Source organism: Fukomys damarensis, unplaced genomic scaffold, assembly GCF_012274545.1.
Source record: "Fukomys damarensis isolate Sample0158 unplaced genomic scaffold, DMR_v1.0_HiC HiC_scaffold_39, whole genome shotgun sequence".
Classification (NCBI taxonomy): domain Eukaryota; kingdom Metazoa; phylum Chordata; class Mammalia; order Rodentia; family Bathyergidae; genus Fukomys; species Fukomys damarensis.
In genome coordinates this window covers 61,341,507-61,359,150 of record NW_022900951.1, presented here as the reverse complement: position 1 = coordinate 61,359,150, position 17,644 = coordinate 61,341,507, and the positions used below count along the sequence as shown (strand labels likewise).

At 37.9% G+C, this 17,644-nt stretch overlaps 1 protein-coding gene and 1 pseudogene across 5 annotated transcripts in view; one reads left to right on the top strand and one right to left on the bottom strand.

Moving 5' to 3' along the window:
- The window catches only part of Atrx (ATRX chromatin remodeler), a 302,586-nt gene that overhangs the window by 153,457 nt on the left and 131,485 nt on the right, over nucleotides 1-17,644 (top strand). For all 5 annotated transcript variants that reach the window (XM_010641338.2, XM_010641336.2, XM_010641335.2 and 2 more), the window contains 4 exons: nucleotides 10,348-10,489; nucleotides 11,532-11,641; nucleotides 12,521-12,667; nucleotides 12,822-12,999. In XM_010641338.2, the coding sequence (XP_010639640.1) occupies nucleotides 10,348-10,489; nucleotides 11,532-11,641; nucleotides 12,521-12,667; nucleotides 12,822-12,999 (577 nt within the window). The remainder of the gene's footprint in view (nucleotides 1-10,347; nucleotides 10,490-11,531; nucleotides 11,642-12,520; nucleotides 12,668-12,821; nucleotides 13,000-17,644) is intronic.
- Nucleotides 165-2,619, bottom strand: LOC104874330 (annotated as a pseudogene).

The following is a 17,644-nucleotide window of genomic DNA, read 5'->3' as shown; positions in this document are numbered from 1 at the left end:
GAAGTGGCCCAGAGGCCCCTCAGTGGCTGGCGGCGACTCAACCACCTTGCCCTGTTGCCTGCCGTCCCGGTCCGAGTTCAGTGGGAAACAGAGCCCTCCATGGCTGTAAAGTCTTTCCCTGCCATCCCCTCTGTCCCGCCCATATTTACACGCTTGTCATTGGATTAGCTCAGTGTTTGCAGGAGTTTTTCTTCGACTTGCCCGAACTGGACACTCACGGACATCTTGGTGATGAACTGCTCACAGCCTTCCTTGGTGACTTGCTTGCAGTACCTCAGGTCAATATGGCAGGTGTTCCCACAGCGTTTGAAGGACAGGCACTGATCAGTGACCTTATTGCAGTCTGATAAGATGATCTCGGTCAGAGAGTCCCAGGTGGTGGTGCCGACTGCAGTGAGCAGGTTGATGGACTGGTCTGTGACGTGGTTACAGTAACTGAGGTGCAGCTTGGAGAGCAGAGGCATGTGGCGGATGATGAGCCGCAGGGAGGCGTTCGTGATATCCAGGCCCACCAGGCGCAGCTTCAAGATGTTCCGGAGCTTATTCCGATTATCCATCTGACCCGGCCTCTTATCTGTGGGTGGGGACAGGAGATCCCGCATCTGGGCATCCTTGAGCCCTTCTACCCACTGCATATCCAGCAGCGGACAGCTGGAACTACAGAGCGTGGAGACTGCGATCCACGAGCAGCCTGAAAGCACCAAGTCTCGGAGCCCAGGCAGCCGGTTGATGAGCCAACTCAGTTGCTTCTTAGAGATGTTGATCCAGCTGAGGTCGAGGGAGATGGGCTGGCGCCGAATGATGCCGCTCAGCGTCAGGGGCGTGATGGACCTGCAGTGGTTCAGGTCAATGCGGGTCCACAACCGCTTATTGTAGCACCAGCGGTTCCAGGTCCTGCAGTTGCGCATGTAGACACACAGTTCTTGGTGGCTGAGGTAGCTGAAGATGGCCATCCACATCTCCCTTGCATGACGTGGGCCACCCCATCGTCCAGGGTCAGCGAGGTGGTTGGGGGGCTGATGGGGGCGGCTGGATAACGTGGCGCTCCATCTGGATGCACTTCGTGGGGGCACAGAGGTTGGGGGCCGGGAGATGACATGGGTCGGGCTGCACAGGCTGGGCCCCAGTGGGTGCTGCAGCTCCCGGGGGTAGGGGAAGGGGAGGTGCTGTTGAGCCCCTTGCTGAAGTGGTGGGGGTGCTCACAGAGGCCGCTTGGGCTCCTCGTTCTCGCTCTCGGGCTCTGACTTGATGGGCTGGTGGTTCTGGTGGACCAGGCTACTCTCTCTTTTGCGGATCTCGTGGTTGAGCTCCTTGCTCAGCTCCTTGGGAAGTCGTCGTTTCTGGGGCATCTTCACTTTCTTCTTTTCCTCCGAGCCCTGTGCCCCCTCGGTGCTGGGCCCTGCAGTGGGCGAGCTGGAGCGTGAGTGGTTACTGTCTCTGCTTTTGGTGGGTGCCTTGGGCAAATCATCCTCTGGCTCCTGCTTGAAGTGCCGCAGGGACTTGGTAGCCAGTGGCGTCTGGTCCTCAGAGTTCTTCCAGGATCTCCGCTTTTTCCTGAAAAGCTTATCTTCTTTGCCAGGCTTTAGCTGCTGCTGGAAGTAAGTGAGACTGGATCTCCACCAGGGGCTGAGACTGCTGCCTAGAGGGGCCCTCGGCTAGAGGTGAGAGGAACCGGGGGACGTTTGAAGCATAGAGGCTCGCTTGCGTGCACTCAGCTCCTTGGGCTTCTCGTATTTCCGCTTCCTCCTCAGGTGCACATCACAGGATGCTGTCCACCGGCACTTTCTTGGGGTGCTCATCCGACCGGCGTCTGGGCGCCTCCTCACACTCGCTTCTCCGCTTGGCCGGCTCCTGCCCTTCCTTGTTGTCCGGGTTCATCTTCTGCTCCTTGAGCAGGGAGCCGTGCAGGTTGGAGCCATAAAGCCAGGGCCACGCTTTTGTTTTGTGGTCTTGCCAGCGTGGTTGCACTGCGGACACTCCCAGCAGTTCGGAAGCTCATCGTTGACCACACCCTCTGACTCCTTAATCTTAAGGCAGCCAGGGTGGATGATCTCCTTGCAGATGGAGCACTCCATGAGCATCAGGTTGAACTTGCCTTCTTCCTCTAACACTATGTCCTCCTTCCCCGCCTCGCCACACATAAGGCACACAGTGGTGTGGGATGGCACTGGCACTACGCCCTGCCGCATGATGCAGCTCTGCTTCATCCGTCCGGGGCCCAGGAACTTCATGTCCTTGCAGAAGTGGCCTCAGGCACGCCTTGCACTTACGGCATCTAGTCCTGCGCCAGCAAGTTCCTGCCATCTTTCGGTTGGCAGCCAATTTCACTCCGGAGGCCGGGCCCAGCTTGCCCTTGGGTCAACTCACTGCCCGGTTCTGGTCCGGCTCCGATTCTTAGTCGTCGTCCTCTGCCCTCATGGACATGGCCATGGCTCATGGTGGGCCCAGGCTTGCACGCGCTGACATGGCCGAGCGCCACAGCCACCCGCTTGGCTCGGCCTGGGCTCAGGCTGGGGCAGCTGCCATGGGGAGAGAGGTGCTGCACGCCTTGCACGCCAGTGAGGGAGGAGGCGGGGCCAGGCCGGTGCCTCTTTTCCCTTATTTCCTTTCCCCTTATTTCCTGTCCCCTCCCACATCTCCTTTAGCCATTTTCTTCCTATTTCACACTATTGATTATACCATTTGAACCTTATTTACACTTTTAGTTTTTCACAACAGAGAAACTATTTGGTATTTACTCAAGTGTGTCCTGTTTATTTCACTTAAGAATATAGCCTCAGTGTGCATCCATTTACCTATAAATGTCTCTAGTTTCTCATTCTTTATGGCTGAGTAGTACTCCATTTTATAGAAAAACCACATCTTCATTATCTAGTCTCCTGTTGATGGGCAATTGAGCTGTTTCCAAGTTTTAGCTATTATGAACTATGCCGCTATAAACATGGGTTTGCATATATCACTGTGGTATAATTCTTTTAATTCTTTTGGAAAGATGCCCAGCAGAGGGATAGCTGAGTCAAATGGAACCTCTAATCCTAGATCTTTGAGATCTCCATATTGATTTCCACGTTGGTTGCACCAGTCTGCACTCCCACCAACAATGGAGAAGGGTTCCTTTCTCACCACAGCCCCTCTAGCGTTTATGTAATGGGTTGATTTCTTGATAGCAGCCATTCTTTGTGGGGTGAGGTGGAATCTCCGTGTTGTTTTCACATGCATCTCCAGTGACAGGGATGTTGAACATTTTTTCATGTATTTATTTGCTGCTTTTACTTCTTTGTCTGAGATGTGTCTGTTCATTTCAGATGCCCATTTTTGAATCGGGTCTTTGTATTTGGGGGATCTGATTCTTTTGTGTTCTTTATATATTCTAGTCCTTTGTCTGAGGAGTAGCTGGTAAAAATTGTTTCCTACATTTTACGTTGTCTCTTAGCTCTGTTGTTGATTTCTCTTGCTCTGCAAAAACTTTTTAATGCATTTGGATCCCAGTTTATTTTTTGTGCAAATTCTCGTTCTGCTGAGGATTTGTTTATAAGTCTTCTCCTAGGCCAGGGTCTTCGAGAAGTCTACTTAATTTACTTTCCAGTAAGTGTAGTGTTCCATTTTTGATATTTAAATCTTTAATCCACTTGGATTTGAATGTCCCAAATTTTAAAAGTATCTTATTTCAGTGGGTCCTTGAGCCTGCAAGGCAGGCAGCAGAATCACTGAGATAAATCCCCAGCCCTTGGGTAGTGTTTTGTATTTATCCACCTATAATGTCATCCATGGCCCGTTATCACCTAATAACTTTTTAAGTAGTTCTTGCAGTTTTTCTCCCCAGAGTTCCAAGTTAAGAAAAGCAATGATGAAAGCTTTATGTCAATCCTTAGAATATTCTCAAATGGACTAGAATAAATGTATAAAGCATTTTGCAAATAAGATCTACTGTGTTCTTTCCAGGTTGCTGCTGCTTTTAGAGTAAAACTATCACCTCACCATGTACATGGTAGGGCAACGCAAATAAAAATGCTGTAAAATTTTCCCATCATTTTAAAAACAGCTTTTTCTTGATTGAGCATTTTCTGGGATGGTATAAAGCTTTGACTGTTTTCCATGTCCCAGAGAAAGTTGTTTCTGAAAGTTTCTGCTTGTTTATTTAACATTTCTTTGTGGCAAGGAGACTTTAGAATTTCCTAATTCATCATTTTATTGATGTTTACCTTTTCGCTTCATTTTGAAATTTTTCCCTGCATGTAAAAGACCTAAGTTGATGGATGTTTCCTCTGTCTATTGAAAGGTGTTGCTTCTTAATGAGATTTTGTTTGTAATTTTTATTCCATTTGTTTCTATGTATGTAATCTGCTTAAACTTCCTTGATCTTTTTGGATATGTGTGTGTGTAGTTTTCATCAAAGTTTTTGAGTGTTTTGGCCATTATTTTAAGTAATGTTTTTGTTGTGCTCTTCTGTGGGACTCCAATTACATATTTATAAGACTTGTAAGATATTTTACCATAGGTTTTCACATATTTTTCTCTCTGTAATTCATTTTGGGTAGTTTCTGTTGCTTTGTCTTCAAGTTCATTTTTCTTTTTTGCACCATTAGTGTGTTAATACTATTTTGTAAATAACAGTGTGTTGTAGTTTTCATCTGAGTATTCCTTTTTGTTTTTTCAAGGTCAGTCTCCTTCTTTTCCCCTCTTTCCCCCTCTCCCTCTCCTCTCTTTTCCTCCTCTCCCCCTCTTCCCCTCTCCCTCTCCCCCAGGAATTGAACTTTGGAACCTTGAGTTTGTGAGGCAGATGGCACCACTGAGCTCACCCCCAGGCTCTAAGTTTCATTCTTTTAATATCTCCTATTTCTATGTGCCTTTTCAAGATTCTGGGTTTTTTTTTTTAATATTAGTACTTTTCTAAACAGCTGTCTTACTATGCTTTTCTGCCAGTTTTATCATCTCTGTCACTTAATACTTCATTTTTGTTAACTTTTCCTCCTCTGGTTATTGTTCAGATTTTCTTCTTCTGGACCAATCTAGTTATATTTTATTAAAAAGTAGACTTTGTAAAAACATAAGCATTGTAAATTAGATATTGTATGTTTTTGTCTTAGAGAGTACTTGACATTTTTCTCCAGGCACTTAAGTGCTTTTAAAAAAGTTTCGTTAATTGTATCTTCAGTGCCCTTGAATATGATAATTTTGCCCTTTTTTGCAGATATGGCCCTTTTCTATTTTCTATTGAGCACCCTGAGTTGTATATGGAGACTGTCTACTTTGCCTTGCCTAAAATTGAGTGCTTCTCAGTACTATGTGATCAGTGTGAACTGTTTAGCTCACATCTTACTGGTCATGCTTTACCTGGTTTCACAGAGATTCACTTCTCATGTATGCATATTAATATTTCGGTATGGCTCATAGTGACTGTTGTGTCAATCTCTGGAGGTTTTTTAAAAAATTCATTTTGTTTATTATTCTGCCCAACAATTTCCAGCTGTCTCAGCTTGAGCTTTGACTCTTCAGCTCAACATAAACCCAGTGCTTTGAGTTCTTGTCACTTTCGGGCCAGCAAACCCTATTAGGCAAATAAAGATGCAAGAGACAAAATATCTTTGAGGAGGGTCAGGCGTCCGCACAAGAATGGAACCCCAAGCTGATGAACGAACTAAATTTAGGAGCAACAAAGGCTTAAAGTCAGGCAAACAAGGCATGGTGGCAGTTTGGCTGAATATTTAGCTTTTATCTCATTATCTTCTAGGGAAGCTTCATTGTTTTCCCTATAAGGTCTATGTGTGCTGGAGCTGATAAAATAAGCTGTCTTCAAAATATTCTGGTTCTTCTGACTTGGCAGTCTTCAATCCCTGCCTCCTGTCAGTCAGCCTGAGCGGACATTGACCCTTTCAGTGTCACAAAGAACTCTAAAAGTTCCCCCTTTCCCTCACTGTGGAATGTACTTTTAGGTGCCAGTTGGATTTTCTTCTCTCTAGCATCCTGTTGGTGCCTATAATCTGATGTGTGAAGTTATATTTTTCATATATTTTACCCACTTTTCTAATATTTCATCCTGACTTAGAATCAGAAGTTGGGTTCAACCTTTTTAATGTTCACCTCAGCCTTTCTGTTCAAGTATATTTTCTTCCCCTTTTTTCCCTTTGTTCAGTTCAGGTGTGGGATTCATTTTGTGTCTTCAGTTTTTACTATAGTCGAATTGGTCATTTGTCCTAAGTTCTGCTGTTTTATTGCCATCTCTTACTAGTTATAGATACTTTCCTTATGTTATAGGTTGAGTTCATAAAGTTTCTAGTCACTAAAAAGCATATGACTTCACCGTATGTATTCTACTACATTCAGGATGAAGAGCCATCCATCTCCAATTCTCAAGATAGCACTTAGTAACTAAAAATATCATACAATCACTAGTGAGTTTTTGGTTGCAAAATTTTAAATAACTCCTTTTACATTGATGTACTTTTTATGCATTAAAAGGTTACTATATACACACTTAGCCCCTGCCCATTTTTTTTTCTTGAGACAAGGTCTCACTAAGTTGTACTAGATAGGCTCAAGTTTGGAATCCTCCTGCTTCAGCCTCCCAGATTACTGGGATTTTAGGCATGTGCCACCACGTCTGGCTTTTAGTCCCTTTAAAAAAATGACTAATTGTTATCTTATAGCTCTCATAGGATTGGCTTACCTGAGCCTATCTCTTCTTGGTCCCTGCTTCCATGGGGACTCTGTTCTTTCCCAGCTCACTTGTTGACAGAATGCAGTTCTTTGTAGTTGTAGCTCGTGGGCTCTTAGCTTTTAGAGTTTTTTCTCCACAGTATGACCTTTGTTTCATCTTTGAGACCGTAGGACAACATTGCAGTGGTTTAAAGAACTTATTTTAATTGTCAGGTCCAGGAGATTACATGTCTTGATTAAATCAAGAGTCAGTAGCCAAATTATGGAAATTATACCAATATTCTATCATATTTACAGGTCTCAACCACACTCAATGGGAGGTAAATTTTTTAAAAAAAATTTACTGGTACATTTTAGGTATACATAATTATAACATTCACTTTAGGGAATTTTGTTCCTGTACATGATGTATCTTGCTTCTTTTTTCCCCATTTCCCTCCTCTACTTTCTGCCCCTCTTCCCTTCTATTCTTTTTTTCCCTTGTCCCTTTTTCTCTTTTCCCTTCTTCCCTCCCTTGTTCCCCTTCTCATTTGAACAGTTTCTTCCCATTTCCCAATATATATTATACAGTTTGGTCCTTATGTACACTTGTGGTTTCTCACAGCAGAGAAACAGTCCAGTATTTAAACATGTGTATCTGATTTATTTCATGTAAGAGTATGGTCTCAAAGTGTATTTATTTAGCTAAAAATGTCTCAAGTGTATCTTTCTTTATGTGAGAGTAGTACTCCATTGTATAAAAAAAAATCCACATCTTTATGCATTTGTCAGTTGGTGGGCATCTGGGCTGTTTCCAAGATTTAGCTATTATAAACTGTGCCACTATAAACATGGGTGTGCATATATCACTGTGGTATGATTCCTTAATTCTTCAGAAACATAACCAAGAAGGTGAATAGCTAGATCCAATGGAACATGTAGTTGTAGTTTTTTGAGGAATGTCCACTGATTTCCACTGTGGTTGCACCAGTCTGCACTCCCAAGAGTTGGGAAGGTTTCATTTTTCCAAGGAGTGGTAATTTTACAGGGTGTTTCTAATAAAGGATGGGAACCTTGGGGCCATTTTAGGATTCTGACTGTCACACCTTGCAAACAGGACAAGGCAGTTAGGGGAATTTTCCATTTTTTTCTATTGTTTTCAACTCAGTGTTATGAAGCTGGCAGATATCTATGTTAGGAAACAATAATTTAGCAAATACTTAGTCTTTGATAAGTGCTTTACATACCTTACCTTATATAATATCTATAGTGGCTTTGTGAGGGCTATTGGCAATCTTTCCCAGTTTAAATATGCAAATGCTAAATGTAAGAGAATTTAGGTAGCATGTTTGGAATTGCATTTGTATCTAAATGGCCTGTGCTAGTTTTATGCTACTACATTGCCTCCCATTGTACATCTTAATATATTATTACTTAAAATTTAATATAAGTGCAATATGTAGATATTTTATTACAAACCTGAACTTAAATTATTTTGTTGTGATAATGTTAATATAGTTATAGTTGTTAGAAGGGAGATTATCCTTTAAAAGAGACACACAAATATTTACAGATGACATTCTTGGGTTTGTTTCAAAATAAGTTATGGAACTGAGAGATTTGAAGAATGGATGGGAAACTATTTGTAAAACAAAACTGACCATAATTTGGTAATTTTTGATCCTGATTAATGGATAGTAGAGTTCATTATTTTTTATCTGATTTTGTATATACTCTTTTTTTACATTGAACCTGAAAAAATCTAATTTTTCTTCTTGTAATTATAAGAAAATATAGTTGCTAAAATTTTTAGTCCTTAAGCATAATAATATTTATTTCGATATCATTGGTCTTTAATTCTTTTCATGGAACCATAAAACTGCTCATATAAGCATTTCTTTTATTAAAGTGGTAATTTGCAGCCATTAAAAAAGTTTATTCTGGAGAGCAATTCTTTGGGTATAATCTCAGCATTGTGATAGCTAAGAAGGGAAAAGAAAAAATAAGAGAAAAAGAAAAAAATGGAAAGAAAGTCTCTGTAAATAGAGAAGGGTTGGAGGGGTAATGGGAGGGCATGGTATGGGGGAAAAATAAGAACTAAGAAATAAGATCTGTCATGTAAAGGTACAACATCCAAATGATGAATGTAACTGTATTGTATACCTAAAATGTACCAATAAAGAAAAAAGGAAAAAAAAACATTGTGATAGTTAACAGTTGTGTGAACTTGGGCAAGTTTCTTAACTTTTCTAGCCCTTGAGTTTGTTTTTTTTTTTTGTTTTTGATTTGTAAGGTGGAAATACTTGTATCTACCAAACACACAGTTATTGACTATATTATGTAATGAATAGATATATTAAGATGAAACATCAAAATGATATGTGTATTTACATATACACTTGTGCTTGTGTGTATGTATATCTAAGATTTTTTTTTCTGGGGTGTGTGTGTGTGTTTGTGAGAGTGATGTGATGCTGAGCATAAAACTCAGGCCTTTGTACATGCTAGGCAAGCACTGCCACTGAGATGTGCTCCCAGCCCCAAAGCTTTCCTCCACATTTGGAATTTGGCATAATTATGTCCTTTTTGTAATTAGCCATATTGTATTCTCAAGCTTCTTAAGCCCGTGGTTTTAAAATGTTTTTCCCTTTCACAACATACATTTATGTTTTTTATTAAGATTCACATTGATGTCTTTGTGGATCTCTTCTTGTTTTGGATTTTCTTTCACTGCATAGGATGTTTATATTTCACTCTGCTCTTCCTGTATTTATAACAGTAGATGAAAATATGTGGTGACTGTTTAATAAAAATTTTTTATAAGATACATTAACATCAATCCCCCTCAGAATACCTTCCCACACTTCAAACACACTTATCCCATCTCCTTGCTTCTTTCTGAAACAATTCTGTAAGAGGCCCTCTTGATAAAGAATTTGGTGAGTGCTGATGCTGAGTGCCATCCACTGGAAAAGCAGGCTCATAAAATATTATGGTGTGTACTCATCCACCTTATTCATTGGCTATGGTACCGTGTAACTTCTGACTTTCACCTGTCAAAGTGACCATGAAAGATAAATGTCTTGAATTAATTCAGGGCATAACTTATGGCAACACAAGAAAAACAGGAAAGTAGACTTCTAGAATTGCTTCATCAAGTAGCAAAAATGATGAGAAGTAAGTTTGAAGTGAGTGAGAGTGTTTTGAGGAGGATTGATGGCAGTTTGCCTTTTTCTATGATGATTTAATTTTAAAATTCACTGATTTTTTGATCACACCACTTAATGTCAGTCATGACCAGTCATTGTCACATGCATACATGCCCACAAATATTTTCAGGTGTCCTGTAGAAGAATAGAAATATCTCTGTTTGGGATCTATGTGTCTATTCAAATTTTAATAGTACTGTCATGGAATTGTTGGAGTTCATTTTTTTTTCATAATTTTACCTGACATGTATATTAAGATATCTGGAAATAAAAGCATTAAGCTACATTTATTGCATTACTAAGTGATTTCGAGTGATGTGGAGGTTTTTATTTTGGAAAACATAGAAACCTGGTCTCTGTCTTGGACTTAATGAACCATAATATATTGAACGTGTTACATGGGAGTAAATATATCTCTATTTTGGAAAATCTCCATAAAACTGATACTCCCATTACCTGAAAGATTTTTCTGAGCTTAGCTATCAATAACTCTTTTTCATAGGTAATAGAAATTGAAGATGCTTCACCCACCAAGTGTCCGATAACAACCAAATTGGTTTTAGATGAAGATGAAGAAACTAAAGAACCTTTAGTGCAGGTTCATAGAAATATGGTTATCAAATTGAAACCCCATCAGGTAGATGGTAAGAAACTATTAAATGTTTTAATCACTTTTAGTTGAATTTTACTAATATGTGCCTTGTGTTGTGTTACTTATATTGTGCTAAGCACTGGTGATAAATTGGTGAGCCAAAATTAACATGATCCGTGTCCTTAGGGGGCTTGTAAGTAAATGACGAAGAACAAAATTGGGTAATTGTACACACAGTATTATGAACAGGGAGGAGGTGTTCCTTACAAATGGGTGTATAAAGCCAGGCATGGAAGCATGCATCCTTAATTTCTAGCCATCGGCTGACAGAGGCCAGAAGATTGCAGACAGTTTGAAGCCAGACTTGGCTACATAGTAAGTTCAAGGCTGGCCTGATTACATAGTGGGAAATAAATGGGTATATATTTATATAGCAAGTGGATGTCATTGTCTATATTGGTTTGCCAAAGGTAGCAGGATAGCTATAGTGAACTCAAAGTCTATTTTATCAAATGCTATTTCAGCATTTTTAGGTAGGTATGAAAATAAAATACCTAAATTGGTATTAGAAAGATGTTACTATCCCTACTCCCTGCTTAGTTGGCATGGACTCATTAAGTCATTTTTGAGTGAGTACACGAATTAATTCATAAGAGAAATTCTATAGTACCTACTTCATTTGATATCCCCCTTTTTTGCTCCATATTTAGTATTGAATAAAAGGAGAGATGAGGAATTATCTTCCTTTTCAGATTGGCTCAATAAAATTAAAAGTGTATTTGATAGAAAGCTGTTCCTTCTTTGGATAAAGTTTTTATTTTAAAGTATTTTGAAGTCTCTGGATGTTTCCAGGGTATAGAGAACATTTGTATGATAGCTTGGATAATATAAATGAAAGACACCCTGTTTGTTGTAGGCTTATGTCTTGTTTTTTAATTTACATTATTAGAAGAAAAGTAAAATATATTTCTAAGAATTTCTTTAGCTCCAAGTAGTATTTTTATATTGTTTCTTCGAAGTTTTGTTTGTTTTTGCTATAGTTATATGGAAGAAGTTTTAATTTGAACCTTTAACTTAATAAAACTTATTTGTAGGTGTTCAGTTTATGTGGGATTGCTGTTGTGAGTCTGTGAAGAAAACAAAGAAATCACCAGGTTCAGGATGTATCCTTGCCCACTGTATGGGCCTTGGTAAAACATTACAGGTAAGATCTAAGGAGTATGTAAGTATCGTATTTTTGTGCACATTTTAATATATATTGGTTTCGTCTATGTTCCAAGGAGTATTGGGTGCTGGAGATAAAGCAGTCAACAAGAATAACAAAATCCTTGAAGAATCTTACATTCTAGTAGAGAAAAAAATTTTAAAAATGTATTCTTTTAGATAATACATATTAAAGGAGGATTGAGAATTATGGAAATCATCTTTAAAGAGGTGATATTTGAGTAGTCATCCTAATGAAGTATAGGGTTACAGTAATAGCCAACAACAACTACAAATACTTTGAAGTGGAAATGAATTTATAATTTTTAACACTGTATAATGGTATAATAATGAAAAAGTTTCTTTATAAAGATTACTACATTTTGTGCTTCCTAGCATGTGCAAGGCCTTGTGTTCAATCCCCAGTAGTGCTAAAAATGCAAACGAAGCAAAAAAAATTATTGCAATTCTAAATGGCAAAAATTGTAGCAGAGATGTGAAATTATATACAGTGTATCAATCAGAACATTAAAATGGATAAGTACAGTATTATATAATTGTGTTTTAAATGTACAGTGGTACTTTTTGAAAGGCTTTTGGGATATTCTATGGAAAATATTTTGGTTTGACAAGATCTTTTATTTATATTGATTATACAGTCATAGAGCTTTAGAGTTGAAGGACCTGGTACACTATAGAATTCAACTTTCTCATTTTACTATTTTATTTCTTTCTTTTTACTTAACATGATTTGGAAATGATGACCTGCTATTTGATTTATAGTCTAAAGCAAAACAAAATTATTAAGTTGTAAAACTGTTTGAGTAACTTTTTTGTTTATATTTAAATGTAGGTGACAACTTAATTTGTTTTCTTATAGGTGGTAAGTTTTCTTCATACAGTTCTTTTGTGTGACAAATTGGACTTCAGTACTGCTTTAGTGGTTTGTCCTCTTAATACTGCTTTGAATTGGATGAATGAATTTGAGAAGTGGCAAGAGGGATTAAGAGATGATGAAAAGCTTGAGGTAAGTTTTAAATGTTTTCTATTATCAAAATAATGCATGAAATTTATATAGTCATGAAAAAATAATTATTAATAATGTATGTATTTCAATGGAAATATGTAGTATTCATACATTTTTAAAGTGAGTTTAAAAAATCTTTTTTCTCCCACAAAAGGTCTCTGAATTAGCAACCGTGAAACGCCCCCAGGAGAGAAGCTACATGCTGCAGAGATGGCAAGAAGATGGTGGTGTTATGATCATCGGGTATGAGATGTATAGAAATCTTGCTCAAGGAAGAAATGTGAAGAGTCGGAAACTTAAAGAAATATTTAATAAAGCTTTAGTTGATCCAGGTAAGTTTTTAACAAACACTGATTTAATGAAACAAGTTGAAGGGCCAGGCATTTAGCTGAGTGGCGTTGTGCCTGCCCTGCAAGTATAAGGTCCTGAGTTTGATCCCCTGTACTGGAAGGAAGGAAAACAAGAAACAAGTTGAAAAAAATGTATATTTTATATAACAGGTACTAACTGAGCAACCACTAAGTACTCAATTTCAGATTTTTTTCTTTTTGATTCTAAATATTGATTATTTGGTCATTAAGATAAAACAACCCTTCATATTGCTAGTTGTTCAGAGTTTATTTATTAAGTGTTAAGTCTGGAGTGTTTTAGAGTTTTTAGGGGATACCTAACAGACAAAAGTGAATCCACTACTTAATGTCAGAATCAAATATTCTTACAGCTGTATGAACAATCGGGTGATAATGAATTCTCTACACACTCTGAAAACAGTTAAATCTCTTTCCAAAATTCATTTATCAGGAGAATTTCTGCTTGCTCATTTCTTTTAAAGGGTAATCGCTATGGAAGTTTAATATTTGTAGTACTGTCAATTCTTAAGTAACGATAATCTGGTATGATATCCAAATATTTGATTTTTGTTTGTTTGCTTTTTGAGACAGGGTCTCACTATGTAGTTAAAGGTGAACTTTGAACAGCAATCCTGCCTCACTGGAATTACAAGTGTGTGCCACCACACCTGGCTTGATTGTTTCTGACCACTTAGAAAAGGAAAAAGTTGTGTTACGGCAAAATGAGAACCAGGTTTTCAATCTTAAATTTTAGTTCATGTGCACAATTTCTTCTGTATCGTCAAATGTTATTGTGCCATATATTATTACTTTAAGATACAATACACTTTAAGTTTGCCAAGAAAGCCTGAGTAATTTTCATTGTCAAAGTTAATAGCAGTCTCAGCAGGGTTTGTGTAATACTCAGGATGCTGATTCCAGGCCATCCTGGGATATATAGTGACTTCAAGGCCAGTCTGAAGTGCATAACACCCACCCTCAACCAAAGAGAAAAGTTAATGATCTTTAGAATTCAGTGCTTTGCCTGTTTTTGGAGAATGATATAATTACAGTGGTACTTTGGTTCACAAACTTAGTTTTTTTCATGATTCTGTTTGCAAATCAAATTCAGTGGTTAGGTTCAATGTTGATCTTATGGAGAAATGTGATCAGTTCTCGTCCAGTTTGGTTTGAAACCAGAATCCTAAAGAGAATTAATTGAGTTCGTGAACCAACGTACCACAGTAACATGTGTCGACTTTTGTTTGCAACCAGAATCATAAAAGAGAATTGAGTTTGTGAACTGAAGTACCACAGTTACATGTATAAAAGTAACTTTAATCATTTTATCTTTTTCCCATAATCAAAGTGGGTGTCTAAAAATTCTGTTGTTGATTTATGGTGGGAATACACATAATGAATGGTATCATGTCAGTAGATTTAACAGCAAATTAAAACAACTGTTTGGGGTGTTTACTGTACTTTTTTGTTCATGAGAAAATGAGTATTAAAGAAACTATGGCTCTGAACATGAATGAAGGTTAATATTTTACATTTTCATGTTTATCATTTAGTGACATTAAAAAAATCTTTTTTGTTGTTGTTGTACTGGGGATCGAATTCAGGACCTTCAGCTTGCAAGGCGGCAGGTGATGGAACCACTGAGCTAAATCCCCAGCATGAAAAAATCTTTATTTTTGTAATAATTTTTTTTTCCAGGAAACCTGAAATTTATAGCATAGACATTTCCCATCATACATTTCCCCGGTACCCCTATTGTTAATATCTTACATTGCCATGATTGATTTTTCAAAAATAGGAAATTGGCACATTGTTGGCCCATCATCATTAACTAAATCCCAAACTAGTTTTTCTATCCAGGGATGGATTGCATTTAGCTGTTATGTCTCCTTACTGTCTTTAGGTCATTCATACGATGGATGACCTTTGAGACAGTTTTTCAGTGTTTGTTTATTACTGTCTTATCAGTCTTGAGGACTACTTGTCCAGGTATTCTGTAGTGTTCCCTGATTTGTTTTTTGTTTTTCTGGTGTTTAAACTGAGGTTATAAGTTTTTAAATGAATATACGAGAAGTGTCGAAGTCATCATTTCAAGAGGTACATGATAGATATAGGACATCACTGGTGATGTTAATTTTCATCATTTGTTTGAGGTATTGTTTGTCAGTTTTCTGTCATGTAGAGTTGTTAATTTTACCCTTCCCTACTCTGTTTATTAGAAGTGGGTCATTAAATCTAACCCACCTGAATAGGAGTAAGTTAGAAGAAATGAAGCTTCATCTCCAGTAATGGATAATAGCTACACATAAAGCTTAGATTTGTTTTACAGATTTATCCCTTCATATTGATTTGTTTATTCTGTCATGAGTTTGTACCAGTATGAACTAATTTTTTTGCATGTTGGACTATAAAATAAGATTCTTTTGTTCAGTTTGTTTCACTTTGGCCTTTGGAAGTTGTCTTAAGTTAGTTTCTGTATCCCTTTGATTACTCCTCATCCTTTTTGTCCTTGTGTAATTCATTACTTTCTGTTACTATAAGACCCTACAGGTCCATGTTATATTCCCCTCATGTTCAGAATCTGCCATTTCTCCCAAGGCATCATGGATCCTTGTATCGAAAAATGTCATTTACAAGATCTGGGCAATGTGTATGTTTGCTGTTGTTAGTGTTATTGTTTCTAGGAACTCTCAGTGGACAGAGCTAGGTGATGATGTGTGCATGAACTCTAATTCATGTATCTATGTGTGTGTATATATATGTTAAAATATTCATAATGTTATCTTCAATCTTAATATGGTACCCAAGGTTCATTTTATCCTTCTTTTTAGTTAATGATTATCTTGCCTGTTTTGTTTTTTTTTTACCCCCTGGAACTGGCAGTTGAATTCAGGACTTTGTGTTTGCCAGGCAGGCACTGTGCCACTGAGCTATATCACTGGCCCTATCTTGCCTTTCTAACAGTGAAGATTTTAGTTCCCATCATTTACTGTCGTTGGGCTTACTTGTTCAGCCTCCTATATGCAAGGCAGCTTCAGAGTTGCTTATCTATATTATGGTGACAAACATTCGCCAACTAGAATACAGTGTTTGATTCCTTTTGTCTTTACTTTTATGATTTCCAGTTAAAATATCATTTTCTGAAGTTATATAAATCATTTTTTGTTATTACTTGCATATTTTATAGTTTATTCTTTGTAAAGTTCATTGGATTTTGGTGAATCAAAATACCAATTAAAAACCTTTATTATAGTCTTTTTGTTTTCAAGAACAACTGCATAATAGCTTATCGAGTAATTCTAAGCACTTATTCATTGTGCTAATCTGAATATTAATCTACATTTTCCTACATACATTGTAATGATTTGAGTTGTTCTATGTGGAAAAATACAACATAAAATTAACTATGTGAGTAAAGCATGTAATTCAGTAGTGTTTAGTAAATTCACAGTGCCATGTAACCATCACAGCTATTCCATTGAATTCTAGCACATTTTTATCACCTTGAGGGGAATTCCTGTCCCTTTTAGTAGTTATTTCCTTTTTGCCATTCCCTGATAAGCACTAATCTGCTTTCTAAAGACAGAATCTTGAGTACATGTCTTCTTTCACTTGGCTTGATATTTTCAGCATTAAACTGTATTGTAGAATGTGTCAGTATATTTCATCACTTTGCACTGCCAAATAATATTTCATTGCGTATATAATGTGTCAGCTTGGGTTTACTAGAGGAACAGATTTAATATAAAATATAAAGTATACGATGTATAAAGTATTACCAAGGTAGGCTTGCAGTGGCCACCTGAAGAGTCATGTATAGAAGAATGCAAAAGTGCCATCTGCATGCTAGAGAGCTGGAGGATCCAGTCAAATGTTGGAGGCCTGGAGATCACTCCAAAAAGCTGTACAAGTCTGTATCAGGAAACCAAAGGGACTATGCTGGCAGCCTAGAGACAGATGTTCAAAAATATAGGAAGCAAAACTAAGACTTCCTTCTTCTTTCCCTTGTTATTACATCTATTACATCCTGAGTATAAGCTTCAAGTTGACACCATAATTAACTATTATAATCTACCCTGGGCAACTTGACAAGCAGATACATTTGCTTAATTCATACTTAGTCTCCAGATGCAATAGCAAATTCATAATTATGCCTAACATGGTACAAGTATCCTGTGTACAAATGGAAACACAAAATAGAAGGCAAAGTTCCCCAGAATATTCCCTCCCTAGAATAGAAGGCAAAATTTTCCTTTTGGTAATGCTTACTCTTAGCATTGTATAATTTAAGGTTTATCAATACTTAAGAACCAATATTAAACCTGTCAACATTATGTTACGAAGGAAGAAAAAAAGACACCTGCTTAATATATGTGTACTTATGCACAAGCATATTAACAAAATAGAGAGAAATTGCAGTCCTTGTTTCTGTAGCTGCTCATGTGATCATAGCTGGTATCTGTGACTACATTTTTCTTTTACCCATGTTGTATTCCCTTGGCCTTCATCAAATACCTAAGCAGATCTTGGTTCTTTTCTTGGTGGGGTAACCCATACCTTCATATGTGAAGATTCTGAGTCACTTTTTTTTTTTTTTTTTTTTTTTGTACTGGGGTTTTATCTCTTT